Source organism: Hemibagrus wyckioides, linkage group LG25, assembly GCF_019097595.1.
Source record: "Hemibagrus wyckioides isolate EC202008001 linkage group LG25, SWU_Hwy_1.0, whole genome shotgun sequence".
Classification (NCBI taxonomy): Eukaryota; Metazoa; Chordata; class Actinopteri; order Siluriformes; family Bagridae; genus Hemibagrus; species Hemibagrus wyckioides.
Genome location: NC_080734.1, coordinates 4,032,832 through 4,050,558, shown reverse-complemented (window position 1 = coordinate 4,050,558; position 17,727 = coordinate 4,032,832). Strand labels below are relative to the sequence as shown.

Here is a 17,727-nt window from a genome sequence, read left to right as displayed (position 1 = left end):
ACCACACACACACACACAATCACACGATCGTATGTACATGCCAGGAACGTCAGTTCTCCCATCCCATTTAATGAGCATGGCATTGTCTCGTTCAGACCCAGCGAAGTTTCTGCTCGACCTGTCCAGACATGTTTCAGCAGCTGGCCTGGATTTCTATCCGTCTGCAGTTCTGCCGTTCTTTTCATCATGTGTTTCTTCTCGCTTTGAGTGACTCATGGAATGTTGGATCTGTGTAAAGAGGGGGGAAGAGCTTCCAGTTCGGGTTTTCTCAGAACACACACTGTTCAGCAGTGCAGTCTGAGCGTGCTCATGGAACGTTTTCACGGTTAATGATGACGTGTTAACGCGGTGATCACAGACGCCGCTCGCGTGCCTGATGATGAAACGTGACCTTAGTGCTATAGCCTGATGTAAACGAGAGCACAGAAGGCATTTGGTGAAGCTCAGAGGGCGACACGGTCCGCTGCTCTCGTCTCGGTTTCAGGCCTCGATGAAACCGGAGATCAAGGATATCCGTCTGAAGGAGTCTTAACAAACTTTGCACACTTTTGAGGAATTTGCACACACACACACTTTCTTTCACTTTCACACTGGCCATCGCGTGCGAGAGTTTCAACTCTGCAGGTTGTGCTGTTAAAAGTTTATTTTTAGTTTGAGCCACTGTAAGGAGACAGTGTTGATAAGAAACAATAAATAACTAATTTAAAAAAGCCAATTTGTTTCAGCTAAAACCTCTCAAGCACACGCATCATGCACGCATCATAGACCCATCATACACGCATCATAGACCCATCATACACAGTTCTCAGAAATAATAAACCTGTGCACGAGGAAGAGGATGATTTTATTGCATATTTACATAAGTTGTGTAATCATTGATACAGTGGCTTATTTATTTACTTCCTTATTTACTTATTTATTTTTTGTACCTCAGTGTGAGGGCTTTGTAACAGCGAGTAAAAGAGCGTCTCTGCTCCAGGGCAGAGGATGACAAATGTAACTATAATCAGTTAAAAAGTACCTGGAGCAGATTTCTGTGGGATCAGGAGAATTAAACCTTCCAGTAAGATCACTTCATCACACCGTCACAGTCCAGCGCTGAGTAATTCCCTCCAACAGCAGATTCTACACATAACACTGTTAAATATTCATCTGCACTTCTGAAACCTTAACCTGGAGGAGTAGAGGCAGTGTTGAGGCAGTATTGAGTAAGTTTTGAGGCAGTATTGAAGCAGTACTTTGGTAGTTTTGATGCAGTATCGAGGCAGTTTTGAGGCAGTATTGAAGCAGTACTTTGGTAGTTTTGATGCAGTATCGAGGCAGTTTTGAGGCAGTATTGAAGCAGTACTTTGGTAGTTTTGATGCAGTATCGAGGCAGTTTTGAGGCAGTATTGAAGTAGTACTTTGGTAGTTTTGAGGCAGTATCGAAGTAGTACTTTGGTAGTTTTGATGCAGTATCGGCAGTATTGAGAAAGTTTTGAGGCAGTATTGAAGCAGTACTTTGGTAGTTGTAATGCAGTATTGAGGACATTTTGAGGCACTGTGTGTGTGTTTACAGTCTTTTATCTGGTAATAACCCATTCCCTCTTCTCCTCTTTGCTCCCCCTTCCCCCCAGGTTGCCCCAGGCCCTCGGCAGTGCTGCATGGCCGAGGAAACCTCACCGAGACGAACCGCGGCTCCTTCCCCGTGGGCACAGTGCTGCAGTACAGCTGCGACTCGGGATACACGCTAAGCGGCGAGAGCGTCATCACGTGTATCGCACCAGGACACTGGTCCTCTGCCCCACCGCACTGCCTCAAAAACGACGGTGAGTCTCGCACACGGATTTCACCGTGGACCGTTTGGATTAAACTCGCCTGCTCGTGGTGGTCTGTAGGCGCCGGCTAAATATATCAGATTGATTTTTTTTGTTAATCATAGCATTAATATACTGAATCCAGGATATACACACTTTTAAAGATATTATCTATTTCATTTTTTTATTTTGTTATTTCTTATCTGTTTACTTATTACCTTATCTTACAGTTAATGTTTATTTCTTTTATTTGATTTTCATTAATTTTATTAAGTTTTAATTTTATTTAATCATTTGTAAATATTTTTCATTCTGTTATTCTGTTTAATTTTAAACATGTATGTTAACTTTATATTTATTTTCTTTTATTTATTTATGTTTTTTATTATTAATTATTTTTTTTAGACTTAATTTAATTTTCTCTGTATTGTTGCCTTGTTTTTTCCTAAAGCCTTTTTCTGCACTTTATTTATTTATTTATTTATATATATATTTTTTTTTTTTCCTAACTACCTATCAGTAAAATAAACACTGTTTTGCAAGGTATTATTATTATTATTATTATTATTAATAATAATAATATTATTGCTATTATTATTATTATTATTATTATTGTTGTTGTTGTTGTTGTTGTTGTTGTTGTTGTTGTTGTTATTAAAGTGGTCTGTCTGATTCTGCAGTGTGTCGTCCCCCGAGTGAGCCGGAGAATGGGGGCTACATGTGCCACCCCTCACCCTGCCCCAGACTGACTGAAGGCACAGTGATAGAGTATTTCTGTGATGAAGGCTACACGCTGAAAGGATACAGATACCACACATGCAGGAACGGAGACTGGGACTCGGCAGCACCCATCATCTGTCACCTGGGGCAAGGTAACTAATCCTGCAACAAGAACCACGGTCCTGTTTACTCTTCTTTCATTTCTAATTCCCTTTTACACTGAATGGCTTCCTGTTCCCTGCGTGTGCTTCATTACATGGAGTGTAAGATTACAGTATTATGGGATGTCTCTGAAGACTTCACTGCATTCTCTTTCTTCTGCACATCCTGCCCTGTTTGGTCTCAAGGAAACATTTAGAAATACACTATATTGCCAAAAGTATTCGCTCACCCATCCAAATAATCAGAATCAGGTGTTCCAATCACTTCCATGGCCACAGGTGTATAAAATCAAGCACCTAGGCATGCAGACTGTTTTTACAAACATTTGTGAAAGAATGGGTCGCTCTCAGGAGCTCAGTGAATTCCAGCATGGAACTGTGATAGGATGCCACCTGTGCAACAAATCCAGTCGTGAAATTTCCTCGCTCCTAAATATTCCACAGTCAACTGTCAGCTGTATTATAAGAACGTGGAAGTGTTTGGGAACGACAGCAACTCAGCCACGAAGTGGTAGGTCACGTAAACTGACGGAGTGGGGTCAGCGGATGCTGAGGCGCATAGTGCGAAGAGGTCGCCAACTTTCTGCAGAGTCAATCGCTACAGACCTCCAAACTTCATGTGGCCTTCAGATGAGCTCAAGAACAGTGCACAGAGAGCTTCATGGAATGGGTTTCCATGGCCGAGCAGCTGCATCCAAGCCATACATCACCAAGTGCAATGCAAAGCGTCGGATGCAGTGGTGTAAAGCACGCCGCCACTGGACTCTAGAGCAGTGGAGACACGCGTCTCTGGAGTGACGAATCGCACTTCTCCATCTGGCAATCTAATGGACAAGTCTGGGTTTGGCGGTTGTCAGGAGAACGGTACTTGTCTGACTGCATTGTGCCAAGTGTAAAGTTTGGTGGAGGGGGGATTATGGTGTGGGGTTGTTTTTCAGGAGCTGGGCTTGGCCCCTTAGTTCCAGTGAAAGGAACTCTGAATGCTTCAGCATACCAAGACATTTTGGACAATTCCATGCTCCCAACTTTGTGGGAACAGTTTGGAGCTGGCCCCTTCCTCTTCCAACATGACTGTGCACCAGTGACCAAAGCAAGGTCCATAAAGACATGGATGACAGAGTCTGGTGTGGATGAACTTGACTGACCTGCACAGAGTCCTGACCTCAACCCGATAGAACACCTTTGGGATGAATTAGAGCGGAGACTGAGAGCCAGGCCTTCTCGTCCAACATCAGTGTGTGACCTCACAAATGCGCTTCTGGAAGAATGGTCAAAAATTCCCAAAAACACACTCCTAAACCTTGTAGACAGCCTTCCCAGAAGAGTTGAAGCTGTTATAGCTGCAAAGGGTGGACCGACGTCATATTGAACCCTATGGATTAGGAATGGGATGTCACTTAAGTTCATATGCGAGTCAAGACAGGTGAGCGAATACTTTTGGCAATATAGTGTATGTCAAATGAAAATATATAAACACAACTCAAATGTGTATTTTTTTTTTAATAATACCAAAATTTTAGATTTATTCTAAAATTTGTGAAGTATACTTTCATTAAACAGGAGGTTTTTCAATTTTTGCTGCACATTTCTTTGAATGAAATGTCTAAATGAAATGGTTTGTTTCTAACTCTGTTCCCCCGTACATCAAGCGACGAAGGTCAAAAGTTGAGCTAGGATCTTAAACTTTCAATTTTTTTTTTACCCTTTGAATATGTAAATTTAATGCAAATTTGCTGTTTTGTTCAGATATGCAATTGTATTTTTTGCAATTGTGTTTTGCTGCCCAAACAGCCCTGACCCGTCCTGCGCTGTGTATTCTGACCCCTTTCTATCAGATAGATACTGACCACTGCAGACCAGGAACACCCCACAAGAGCTGCAGTTTTGGAGATGCTCTGATCCAGTGGTCTAGCCATCACAATCTGGCCCTTCGTCAGACTCGCTCAAATCCTTACGCTTGTCCATTTTTCCTGCTTCTAACATCAACTTTGAGGACAAAATGTTGACTTGCTGCCTAATATATCCCACCCACTAACAGGTGCCATGATGAGGAGATCATCAGTGTTATTCACTTCACCTCTCACTGCTCACAGTGTTATGACTGATCGGTGTACAGCTGTTCATTTCATTGACCTGTGTGTGTGTGTGTGTGTGTGTGTCTCATAGGAAAGGAAGAGCGCTCTACCCTTGGTATGCCAGCTCTCTCCATCATGGCCTCCACTGCCAGCTCTGTGGCACTCATCCTGCTGCTGGTCGTCCTCTTCGTCCTGCTGCAGCCCAAACTCAAGTCCTTCCATCACAGCAGGTCTGACACTGACCTCCTCTCACACAGTTTCACACAAGTTGTGCACTTTACGTCACCATGTTATGGGGAGCTGAGACAATGTGTGATGTCTAGCACCACCTGGTGGACATGTATAATATATAATATAATTTCCATTCAGAATTTGAATGTGAATTATGTTATGATGTACAGTTTCTTGCATTGACCCCTGTTTAATTAAAATTAATTATTAGGACTGTTTAAGCTAACTGTTTAGCTAAGCTTTTCACTCTCACTCCTGTATTATTTTGTATAATAACCTTTTTAATTCATCATCAGTCAGAGCACTTTAAATTATGAAGCTGCCGTACACAATTAAAACATAACCTTTTGACTATAATAACCCATGACTAACAACCGTGAACTTTTTATTAATATAAGAGTTACACCAACCAACAAAAATCACATCAGATATGTACACAATATATGATATGTTTCAATATAAATATTTGTAATATATTTCTATTGTTATATGTAATTTCTGTTGTATTGTAATATGTATTTTTTCACACTCCCTTTTCCCCCTCGTCTCTCTGCTGTAGACGTGAGCAGGTTGTATGCGGCCAGGCGGCCTCCATGGTCGTAGAGGGAGTTCAGGTCTCTCTTCCTTCCTACGAGGAGGCGGTGTACGGCAGTGGCGGCACAGCAGCTCCTCCCCCGGAGTCCCGCGTAAACATTGTGCTCTCCGAGGGGCCGCAGACAGAGCCTTCAGCTTCAGAGCTCAACCAATCTCGACCCGAGCACAGCCTCCCCTCCACCTCCGCCTCTGCACGCTCCTGTCACGCAGAAACAGTGCTCGTTCACCAGGACCCCTCTACCTCCTCTCCATCCTCCTCCTCCTCCTCCACCTGGGTGTCAGAGCAGCGCGGGGCAGCAGCAGCGGCAGCGCGTAGGCCAAGCAGCACGAGCAGTGACCAGCACAGCCTGCTCTCTCTCACCTCTGTAGAGGAATATGGAGACGGTATGCTGTGAACACTCACACAACCTTTGACACTGTTTTGAAACATGACTGCATTTTTATTTTTCTTACAAAGAAACATTTCAAGAAATGAACACATCTATACCATTCGATGTAATATGAAATTTATTACAAAACTATACAGATATGACTCATGTATGTGTGTATATATATATATATATAAAATGTATGTGTGTGTGTGTGTGTGTATATGTATATACACAAACATATATGTGTGTATGTTTGGTCCTTAAGTGTTCACAAATGAGCAGTGATCTGCGTTCACACACAACATAATCACTTCCTCTGATAAAGTAGTGCCCCCTTGTGTTTTATTGACAAAATAGCGTCTTGTATTATTTTCTGATCCGTCTTTTGTAGACAAATTTGAGCGTGGTCCATCTGTCCTGATCACCTAATAAGTTTCTTTTTTATTTATTGGGGGCGGGGTTAGCAAATATGTGCAAAATAAGGTGACATTTTTTAAGCTTATATGGAAGGAGTCTCCAGTACCAGCGCTTTGTAACAATCAGCTGTAACTTTCATCAGGACTGGTGAGGGAATATCTACTGTTGTTATCAGTGAGAGGGAATGAATCCAAAGGATTCAATGATTTTAAAATACTGATTCACTGAAGAGTGATTCTTGATTCAAACTCTGAGCAAATGAGAACGAGTCGCAGCCCTGAAGAAAAGATTCACTCCGATTTATCTCTGTCATGACTAAAAGATTCACAGAGTAAAACACTGATTCAGTGAATCAGAGACTCTGAGTCATGACAGAATGATTCACTGAGTCAAATGATCTGTTCTTGTCTGAGTCAGAATCACTGACTCAGACAAGAACAGATGATTCTGTGTGTAGTGTAGTGTTGCTGTAACTTGTTGTAAGTCACAGATCCAGTTCGGGGTGATGAGTGTTTTATTATTTCCTGACTCCTACAAGACTTTAAGTCTATGAATACAATCGTGTGACAGTTTCTTTCTTTTTTTTATTTCTTTTTTTCCCACAGATATCCCTCTGCTGAAGGAGGCCTGAGAGCACACGCAGCGTCCTCCAGTCTATGGATGATGACCAGGACTGTGGCTCCTTAAGCTTTTTACCAAACCCTTCCCCCATTGCTGCCGTACAGAACGCAGGAGTAACCAAATGCCTCTCCACTGACCCTTTGCCCCTTCAACTCTCTACAAACTCTCTCCGAGTCTGTTTGCACCGCGTGTAACCGCTCATCCTCCCTCGCCTCACTGTAAAACACCGCCATCACGCTCCACGCGCTCCCACCTTCTCCCTCAACCCACTGCACAGATGCTCTAGACTATACAGGATTATGTATAACGCGTAACAGGCTGAATAACACGTTTATAAACACCACCTCTTCCCTCAGCGCTGTACTAACAAGCAGCTGCCTTCGTTCTTCTTCTCCTCATACAGTTTACCAATGCATTCAATCAGGTTCTGTGTAAACCTTTCAGTCCATCAGTCACTCTGACCTCTCACACGAGGTCCACTAAATCAGGTTTTTTTTTTTTGCGTTTAATGCTGCATGATCTGTGCATCACAATTCCCAAACGAGCGTGCACACACACACACACACACACACACACACACACACACACACACACACACACACGAGAACACGCATGCTGCACAGGACAGCTGGACGAGAGAGAGATTGAGAACTGGTTTACATTGTACTGTATTCAAGAACATGCTTGCCTTTCTGTTTGCTGCAAGCTCTGTGTGGGTGTGGGTGTGTGTGTGTGTGTGTTTGGCTTTACATGTCTGACTGAATGAAGAGGGCTCAAATGTCTTGATTTTTATTTTAACGCAGCACAAGATTGTTATTTTACCTCCCGGTTTTGGACCAGGAGATTATCATATACATCATATCATATACATCTTAGAACAATGTGTGTGTGTGTGTGTGTGTGTGTGTGTGTTGGCTTTGTAATGGCTTTCGGTTTGTCCAGCTGTGCGCATGAGGAGCAGTAGATAAACACGATTACGCCCGAAAAGGAAACTGAAATTAGGAAAGGTCACGTGAAAGGGTGGACAGATCACTAGATTAGGCGCTGTATATCTTCATCATTATTATTATTATTATTATTATTATTATTATAATACAAGCCTAAAAAAATTACATAGAAAAACTCCCAAACCTAAAAGATGAGTGATTTTTTTTATAATAATAATTCCTAAATAAAAAACATTTTATTTATATGTCTATATCTCACCACCTGCTGCATTACGCACAAAAATAATGCTAGTAATAAAATACAAAACACACAGAGTACAATGACAACAATAAAACACACAGTCCATAAACCCCACCCCCACCCCGGCGTTAACGAGAATCAATAATGCCTTTATACATGTGATGATTGATTACATTATAAATGTAGAGATTAGGATCAGGAATAATATGTTAAAAAGCTTCTTGTCCTCCTTCTGGATCAACACACATTAATAATATTGAATTAAATGACTCCAGATTAATTAATCCTAGACTTCATGCGCCATTTAAATATACGATTTGTCCACCGCTGAACCAATCTCATTTAAATTAAGCCCCCCCCTCCTCCCCCAAACCCCCCTTCTACCAATCAGCTAACAGCAGCGCTTGGTGATTTTTGTGCATTTTTGCATGCACGCTTTTTTTATTGCACAGTAACTAATTGCTAATTGATCGTCGGAAAAATTGGACGAAGAATCGGTCATTATCGCGTCCGTCTTATCGAGATTCAGAAACATGAGTGTCAGGTCAGGTTCGTGTGGTCAGACATGCTTCTTTATTTATTTATTTTGTTTTTCTGCAAAAAAAAACATGGCTCACGAGACAAAGCCGAGCTTTCGCCTTAATAGACTTGTACATTTCGTTATTTTATTTTTGTAATCCCGCCCCCTATCACGGCATTGATCTCGTCTTCACTCGTCCCTACAACCTTTCCGTTTGATTTCCTATGCATTAAGGCTTTCTCAGAAGGTGGCGGGTTTTATTTCTTTCTTGTTTTCTGATGCTGTATTATTTTTTTTGCCCCCAATCAGTTTTGAAGATCGCTGCAGGTCGAAAAGTTGGACTTTCTATTGTTTCCTTGAAGAACACCATTGTATGGTGTGACCCATCTCATCTTACCCCATTTTCAGCCGTTTTATTATTATTTTTTTCTCTGTACATTGCAGTGGGTGTGAAGATAGTATTTTAATATTTGTATAAAGGTTAATTTAATTCTACAGTTTGTGTGTGTATATAACTATTTCTAATTAAAGCTTTCTTTTAAAGTGCAACTTCGACCAGGATTTCTTTTCAGAAAGCTGCTCCCAAAAGTATTGGAACAACAAGGCCAGTTCATGAATTTTTGCTGTACAATGGATTTGAGATCAAAAGATGAACATGAGACCGTAGATCAGACTTTCAGCTTTAGTGATGCTACCACCACCATGCTTCACAGATCATTTGGTAGATGTTTATTTTGGTTCCAGAGCAGTTGTCGCTATTTATTGCTACTGCATCTTGGAGCACAAATGATGTGTCTCAAAGCAACTACAATGAAATGAAGGGATCGCTTTCTCGTTTTTTTGTTTAGCAGCATCTCCTGTTGATGCTTGTGCGCTGGGCCTGTCCCGCATGTTTTTTTTTATTGTTTCCATGAGAAATAGTAGTAGCTACACTATATTGCCAAAAGTTTTGGGACACCCCTCCAAATCATTGAATTTTGGGGTTGGTCTTGGCCCCTTAGTACCAGCGAAAATAACACTTAATGCTTCAGCTTCATACCAAGACATTTTGGACAATTTCATGCTCCTAACCTTGTAATGGAACAGTTTGGGGATGACCCCTTCCTGTTCCAACATGACTGTACACCAGTGCACAAAGCAAGGTTCATAAAGACATGGATGAGTGAGTTTGGTGTGGAGGAACTTGACTGGTCCTGACCTCAACCCCATAGAACACCTTTTGGGATGAATTAGAGTGGAGACTGTGAGACAGACCTTCTCGTCCAAAATCAGTGCCTGACCTCACAAATGCACTTCTAGAGGAATGGTCAAAAATTCCCATAAACACACTCCTAAACCTTGTGGAAAGCCTTCCCAGAAGAGTTGAAGCTGTTATAGCTGTAAAGGGCGGGACAACTCCATATTACATTCATGTGCATGTAAAGGCGTCCCAAAACTTTTGGCAATATATTGTATATATCAGCTAAAGCTAATGAATTAAATAACACTTATCAGGGTGAAAATTGGTTATTTGACTTATGCTTGCATTTGTAGTAGCTTTGACGTAGCTCCGATTAGCAAAACTGTCCTAGCTACTTGCAATAACCAGAAATAACACCACTGAAACATCTCTGCGGCTTCCTTCCAGGGTTTATTTTCCACTCTGCACATTTAACGAGCGCTAATTGTTGGGTCCAAAATTGCAGGCAGGATCTAAATGAACTCAAGAAATGTCCAGATATAACAAATACAGATACACTACCAATGAATTCCTGCAAAAATACAACAAACCTATAAGGTAGGACATTGCGGTTAATAAGGTCAGCACACACACTAAACACAAAGAAGTCGATTTAAACCTTACATCAAGACACAAGTTATGTATTTATTTAATAACTTTCTTTTATTTTCAACCAAAACAAGACTGTTGTGCTTCCGTTCAAATGCGAGGCCGCATTTATTGCACATTTGCAGCTAACGTCCTCCATTGAAGGTTGGATGTAAAGTTTTTCGTCTCGATTCATCAAAAGTCTAAGTGAAGTTATTGTATGTGTTCTATCTTGTGGGGTTTCATCAAGCTTCTGGGGAGTTCAGCTTCCCTTACTAAACCAATGGGAACCACTGGGATGAGGACGTTTACATTTACAGCATTTGGCAGATGATCTCATCCAGAGCAACGTGTATGATTATCACATTTATACAGCTCAGTAGTTAAGCCATTATTGTCATCAGACATACATTACAGCACAGTGGAATTCTTTCCTTTGCATATCCCAGCTGAGGAAGTTGGGGTCAAAGTGCAGGGCCAGCTATAATACAGCATCCCTGGAGCATAAAGGGCTAAGGACCTTGTTTAAGGGCCCATCAGTGGCAGCTTGGAACTCAAAACCTTCCAATCTGACCTTCTCTTAACCACTGAGCTAGTACTTCCCATGGATTTGAGCAGAAAAAAAACAAAAATGAGACAGAAATGCATTCATTTATGCATATTGTTGCCCCTACACCCTAGTACTAAAGCCTTAAAGCCTCCAGGTAGAGCAACTTTGGTCCAAAACAATAAGACTTAAATACAACAACCTTGACTTCCTCAGCCCTGAATATATTACAAAATGGTAGACATTGGTTTATAGTACAGTGGAGCTTCGGCAAACGAATTTAATTCGCTCTGGAGGAGAGTTCTTAAGGCGAAAATTTGTATTGTGAAATGAATTTTCTCATAAGAAATGTAAATGCAGATAATCCACTCCAACCGGTGTTGGGTTCACTCGTATGCTGAAATTACTTGGTATGCCAGTGCAAATTTCTTGCAAAATTTCAATTCTTAAGGCTAAAATTCGTAAGGGAGGGCATTCGTATGCCGAGGTTCCACTGTACAGTCATTTGTATGCATCAAAAAATACTCAAAGGTCCTGATGATTAGCCGTCGGTTCATCGGAAGGTTTCTCCCTGGTGTGCCATCGGAAGATTGCGATTAAAACCAACGCTTCAGGAATTTGGAAGAAAAAGAAGAGAAAAGGGAAAAGGAAATACGGCCCGATGAACTTCGGATCGAAGGCTACCTTTAGGATCGTATAACAGAGAACGATGTTCTGGCAACCCGTCTCGATGGCAATAGTCCTCCTACACCTTAGGGTTACAGCAAAAGAGACATTTTGTTTAAAAAAAAAACAAGTCTAACTTTAAACAGCAAAATATTTATATAATAATTAGTAACACTTCAATGTTAATGTTCTAGCTAAAGGACTTCACTGCGTTCTGCATGCAATTATTCTGTAGGCTAAAATTCAGCTTGCTAAACAATGTTAAGATTCCTTTACTTACGGTCCGTCAAACCTGAAGAAGTGTGACAGCACATAGCCGAGTCCGTAGCCGACGAGTGGCATCAGCGCTGCTGTGGCCACGAGTGGAGGCGCTGCGACTGTCAGGATGGCCTCGCCTAATAAAATCCCGATCACAACTGAAAACGCAATCAAGCTGAGCAGCATTATAATCAGTCCAACCTGTGACAAAAAGAAAAGATACTGATATAAAGAACTGTGCTTCAAGCTGCTCAACTTCTTCTACCATGTAGTTGGACCTACCCTGGTGACAAGTTTGGAGTACTGTGGTATGCGATGGTTAATGTAGATGCCAATGGCACAAGGTATCAAAGTCAAAAACAAGGCCAGGATGATGCTACCATAGGGCACAGCACTCACGTTGGAGAAGCCATGGCAGTAAATGAAGAGCAGTAGGGGCATCATTCCCAGCGCTGTCAGAGTCGAGCAGGTCGTCATCACAATGCTGAGATAGAAGAAGATCAGTTCGAAAGGTCAAGAGTCACATGAACGTTACAGCACAATAGAATTCTTTTATTGCAAATCCCAGCTTAGGATACTGGGGCCAGAGCACAGGGTCAGCCATGATGGAGCAGAGCGCTGTAAGGGCCAACAGCGGCAGGTTGGCAGTGTGGGACTTGAACAATAGCATACAGTAATGTATATCTGACAAATAAAGCCTACTTGAATAGGGTTATCAAATCAGCCACAGAAAACAAAGGACTAGCAGCTTTCCATCAAAAACTAGCTAAACAAATGAAAACAAGCATCTGGAGTTAGCCGCACCTTTTTTCTCCAAATTTCTAACCTCACATAGAAAGGACACCTGGCAAGAGGCAAGAGTACAGAAGAAATAACAGGCAAAGGTAGGGAGGACTTGCTTATGTCTTCACACTACAGATCATTTACATTTCTGGCATTCGGCAGACACCTTTATCCAGGCTGACTTACAACATATATCATTTTATTAAACTGAGCAGCAGCTTGGGCATTACTCAGGGGCCCAGCAATTGCAGCTTGGTGGACCTGGGGTTCAAAATCACCACCTTATGAGCAGTAGTAACCTTGAACACCTTAACCACTAAGCTACCACATGATTTCCTGACCTGATATTGGCACTGATATTTTTCTGCTAAATTTAACATTTTTTTAGTCAGTCAAATTACAAATTTGCCTTGGCTCCTCAATGATGCCTCCTACTGCGCTTCCCCCTTCCTGTCAGAAGAGGATCTCAGGATCTCCATTCCTTTTGCTACGATCATTAGACCTTGTGACCTTTAATATCTAAGATGACTCTTGTCCACTTTTTCCTTGTTAGGTACTGACTAGGCCTCTCTGGCACAAAAAAAAAACACTCAGGCCAATCACATAACAGTTCTTTTCACAGATTTAGGAACTCAGATGATCAACAATGAAGAAATTCATGAAGAGTCTAAACCTTTCATCTCGATAATTAGTGATAATTATTACTTCAGGTTTAATGGTCATCTATTATCATCCCTCCAGTATTTCATCACTTTGAGATTGCTGAATTTTACCCCAAATCAAGTAAACTCAAGTAAATTTTTCAAAATTATCAGGAATTTTCCGCAGATTTGGGTCCAGACGTGTCTCAAAGACTGTTTACAGTATCATGGCGGAAATGTACCTGAGATCCATGTCCCCCCTGAAGGCAAAAGACAGGACGTTGGAAAGCACCCCTCCTGGAGAGCAGCCACAAACCAGCACTGCCATGGCCTCCCTGGGAGCAAGCTGGAACAGTTTAGCCAGAGAGAAGGCCGTGAGGGGCATCACCCCGAACTGAGTCAGTATGGCGATCACCACTCCTTTGGGCTTCATGATGTGATCCTTTATCTTGGACAACTTCATGGTGCAGCCGAGAGCAACCATAGTGTCGCAAAGTATGAAAATGCTAATCAGGTTAGCAGCCTTATTCAGATGTACAGAAAGTGCAGAGCTGTTCAAGAAGGTGGCATTACTTTGGCTCCATTGATCTGCGTCATCAGAATAAAGGGCAGTTCGGTTGAAGGCGGGCTCCATTTTCAGTGCCTATTCTGTGGACATAGAAGAAAGACAATTTGAAGATGCAGTAAAAACAAAACTAACCAGGACCAACCTTAACAAATCTCTCCGAGTTGAGCCGTTTGACTAGTCTGAATATAGTCGAGCTTCTACACCCTCTCTTTGTTTTGAGCTTTAGGCATATATTTGGATATTGTAAAATATGTTTAACAAATATGACAAATCAAGGCACAGGTTAGGTGTTAGGGGAATGTTCCATGAGCCATATCTTCTTGGTTCAATCCTGAGGTTAGGATCTGCTTACTGTGCTGTGGTCTCCTAGGGTATCCTTTAGGGTCTGTGGTTTTCTTGTACCTCCAAAAAACTTCCCTTTAGATGTATGAGCTATGTTAACTCAAACAGGTGGGTGCGTCTTGCTCTATGATCGGCTTCCGGTTATCTTCGCATCTGGAATAGGTTCTGAATCCAGCACATTCAAAACCAAGATAAAGTGGTGATGAAGGAATGAAGGAATTGACTGCATTAAGTCAATGGAGAGAGAATCTATTCATTTGCCTTATATTGTATTATGTTTTCTACATATAACCTACATGTTGCAGAAACATGAGTCACTTCATCTGTCAGTCATTATTGCATGTCATAGTCTTTGCTTTGTCTCTCACTGGTCCGTCTCTAACTTCCAAACTTCCCACACAGGCTTTCCGAACAACAGCTTATCCTCGAGCTCAAAAGTGTGGGAAAGCAATAACTGCTGCAGGCAGAATCTTTCATGCTCGGGAATACAACACAACATGCAGACAGTAGTCTGGGCTGTGTTTTAATCCAGCATTATGTTCAACTACAGATGCAGTTTTAAAAAAATCAAGAATAATATAATGAATACACAGGACAACGTGTGCCTTATTACATTGTTGCCTTTCAGCTATTCCCTGTTCAGGGTCACCACAGTGGTCACTTGAGCCATATTTGATTTGGCATAGGTTTTGACACTCCAGAAGGTCTTCCATTTTTACCCAGTCTTGGGTCCAGCACTGAGAGTTAATGCCCTCAGTGGCTGGGTTGATTCCCTGCCCATGACCACAGCATCAACAGCATAGACTCTTGCCCCTGGAGCACCAGGGCACTATGTTGTTGCCTCCATTAATCTGTGACAGTAATGGAAATTTACACTCAGTTTAGAACTACGAGAGCTCAGAATGCAAACTTTCTAAATACTGAGCCTTTCTTTGTATTATGTGTTGTTTTAAAGAGTAAAGTCCTGGGTGGGAGAAAGAGAACAGGGGAAGAATAGGGTTCCTTTGTGATTTTCTTAGAACGTAGCTTGATAATTCTTTCCTAGTTTGAATTTGAAGAGTTCTGGTGTTTGTGTTGTTGAGGTTTTCAATTTAAGAAGTACGTAGATGACAGAATACTAGCCACTGTGACGCCACACATTCTCCTCGTGTTGAGGTTTTCGGTTTCATTTAGTCTTATCAAATTAGACACACAGCCACAGGAACCAGGTCAAGTTCAGCAGACTGATTGATAAAGTATATGATTAAATAGGTTTGTGCAGAAAATCCAGCTTCAAGCTATCCATCCATCCATCCATCCATCCTTCCATCCATCCATTCATGCATACATGCATCCATCCATCCATCCATTCATCCATACATCTATCCATTCATCCATCCTATCTATCTATCTATCTATCTATCTATCTATCTATCTATCTATCTATCTATCTATCTATCTATCTATCTATCTATCCGTCCATCCATCTATCTATCTATCAAGGACACATTTTAGTCTGTGACATTGATGGTGGTTAAGTTGCACTCTGAAGACTCATCTCTGGCATGCCCACATTTCCAGCTTGTCCTGAGGAATTACTGATGTATCTGGCTATCTTCATCAGTCTAGTCTTTCTGAACAGAAGCCAATGCTGCAGGCGATGGCTTGGCTGAACCCGATTGCTATGATATGATATGATAACATTAATCACATGATGGTGGAAACATGTGGATTGTCCTGCAGTTGGCCTGCTGATTGGTGTGAGCACAGAGGAAATCGTCATTCAGATATACAGACATCAGGTGATCTTCTGATGTTCGAGTGTTCAAAACACTCAGGACTTTGAAAGGTAAGCCTGAGCAACGGATATGAACCCATTACTGTAGCTACACAACGTAGTTAACTAATCTTATCAACATTAGACGATCATTAAGAAGCCTGAATACCATTTGCTCAACTTAACAAAGAAGTATTTGGCTAACACATTTTAAGTTGTGACAAAATGTACAGAAATAGTAAGATAAATGTAAACTGCACATGTCTGAGCTAAAACAAACAAACACACACCCAAGCCTGCCTATAGTGCGCTTAGTGCTGCATTACAAGCAAGAGGTGTTAAAAAGTCAAAAGTATTAGTTACAGGGGCGTACATACTTGTGCAACCGGCTTATTGTGGTTTTGCACATTAGCCTCACACCACTGGAGTCGGAGGTTCGATTCCTGCCTCCAACCTAGGTGTGTATGTGGAGATTGCATGGTGTGTGAGTAAAATTAATGTTAGTACCCTGTCCAGGGTGTCCACTTACCTTGTGCTATGAGTCCCTCTGGGATAGTCTCCAGGTTTCCTGTGTAGGGTCAGTGCTACAGAAACGGGATGGACGGACGGATCAATTTGTTGTCACTTGAATTGTTGCTATGTCACAGAAAATCATCTCAAGACGCATCTCGATCCTTGAGGTGGATGAGTAACAACAGCAGACCGGTCAGTTAAGAACAGGAATCTGAGGCTATCATGGGTATCGACTGTAAATAATACGTAGATACACATCACCTTGTGGTCTTGTTTAGTATCACAACACAATCCCTTCTAGGTAATCAAGGGCTTTATATTCAGATGTTTAAATATATATTTTCACTCGGTTTATATATATCTATTTATTACAAGTACCCTGCTGTTCCCTTCACACAAAATCTCTACTATATTGCACTGACTGCACTGTAAACAATGTAAACACCTGATAAGAGAGAGAAGAGAAACGGTATTTCGATTCCTCTGTACATCTGCACATATGGTGGCGTTGACCAATAAAGAACCTTGAACCTAAATTCCGATCACTTTGACTGAACCCAATTCAGTAAATTTATCACTTTGACGTCACAAAAAAGCCAAAAACCTGCTCCTCACACAGGACACCGGAAATGTACAGGTGTATACAGGAAGCATGAATGCGTTTCATTATAATAATCCTTATAAGAATGATCAGTATAATCATCAGACTCATACTGACATTTTTATTTTTCTTTCCTTAAGAGATATTCAAAGGGTGCTGGTGGCTCAGTGGTAGGTTTCTCGCCTACCCTGCTGCAACTTCTGGGCTTTAATTTTTTCTGGAAATCTACTTCAGTGTTATAAAATCGCAAGCACATGATTCTTATTTTAAACTCCTAAGATTGAGAACACATACTGTATGTAATGACTTTCTATGTACGCGTGTTCCTCACACGTGACCCGCTCGTAGAGGCTGAACAGTGCTAACCACTAAACCACCATAAAATCTTTTTTTTTTCACCGTAAAATCTTTATTTGTTTATTTATTTATTTATTTTGTTCCATCACACACAAGTACAATACAAGAAGTGAAGGGCAGATAGAAAAACAATGTCACACAGTTTAAAGCAAGACAACAGAACATAGAATGAACATAAGCACAAATATGAAACA

The 17,727-nt window shown here is 41.4% G+C and overlaps 2 protein-coding genes across 5 annotated transcripts in view; one reads left to right on the top strand and one right to left on the bottom strand.

Annotated features, from left to right (window-relative positions):
- susd6 (sushi domain containing 6) overlaps positions 1-9,243 on the top strand; it is a 31,663-nt gene extending 22,420 nt beyond the window's left edge. For both annotated transcript variants that reach the window (XM_058379649.1, XM_058379648.1), the window contains exons 3-7: positions 1,617-1,808; positions 2,477-2,668; positions 4,844-4,982; positions 5,543-5,961; positions 6,971-9,243. In XM_058379649.1, the coding sequence (XP_058235632.1) occupies positions 1,617-1,808; positions 2,477-2,668; positions 4,844-4,982; positions 5,543-5,961; positions 6,971-6,996 (968 nt within the window). In that variant the 3' untranslated portion in view covers positions 6,997-9,243. The remainder of the gene's footprint in view (positions 1-1,616; positions 1,809-2,476; positions 2,669-4,843; positions 4,983-5,542; positions 5,962-6,970) is intronic.
- A 1,015-nt stretch (positions 9,244-10,258) lies between these two features.
- slc10a1 (solute carrier family 10 member 1) lies at positions 10,259-17,196 on the bottom strand. Of its 3 annotated transcripts, none has more exons than XM_058379650.1 (6): positions 16,837-17,196; positions 16,592-16,736; positions 13,639-14,044; positions 12,255-12,456; positions 11,995-12,173; positions 10,259-11,799 (listed from the first exon to the last, which is right to left on the bottom strand). In XM_058379650.1, the coding sequence occupies exons 3-6, from the start codon at positions 14,028-14,030 to the stop codon at positions 11,574-11,576; spliced, it is 999 nt and encodes a 332-aa protein (XP_058235633.1). In that variant the 5' UTR covers positions 14,031-14,044; positions 16,592-16,736; positions 16,837-17,196; the 3' UTR covers positions 10,259-11,573. The 3 variants fall into 3 exon arrangements, with proteins under 3 accessions (XP_058235633.1, XP_058235636.1, XP_058235634.1); XM_058379653.1 differs by having other exon boundaries at positions 17,021-17,196; XM_058379651.1 differs by lacking the exon at positions 16,837-17,196 and having other exon boundaries at positions 16,592-16,823.
- Between the last annotated feature and the right edge of the window lie 531 nt (positions 17,197-17,727).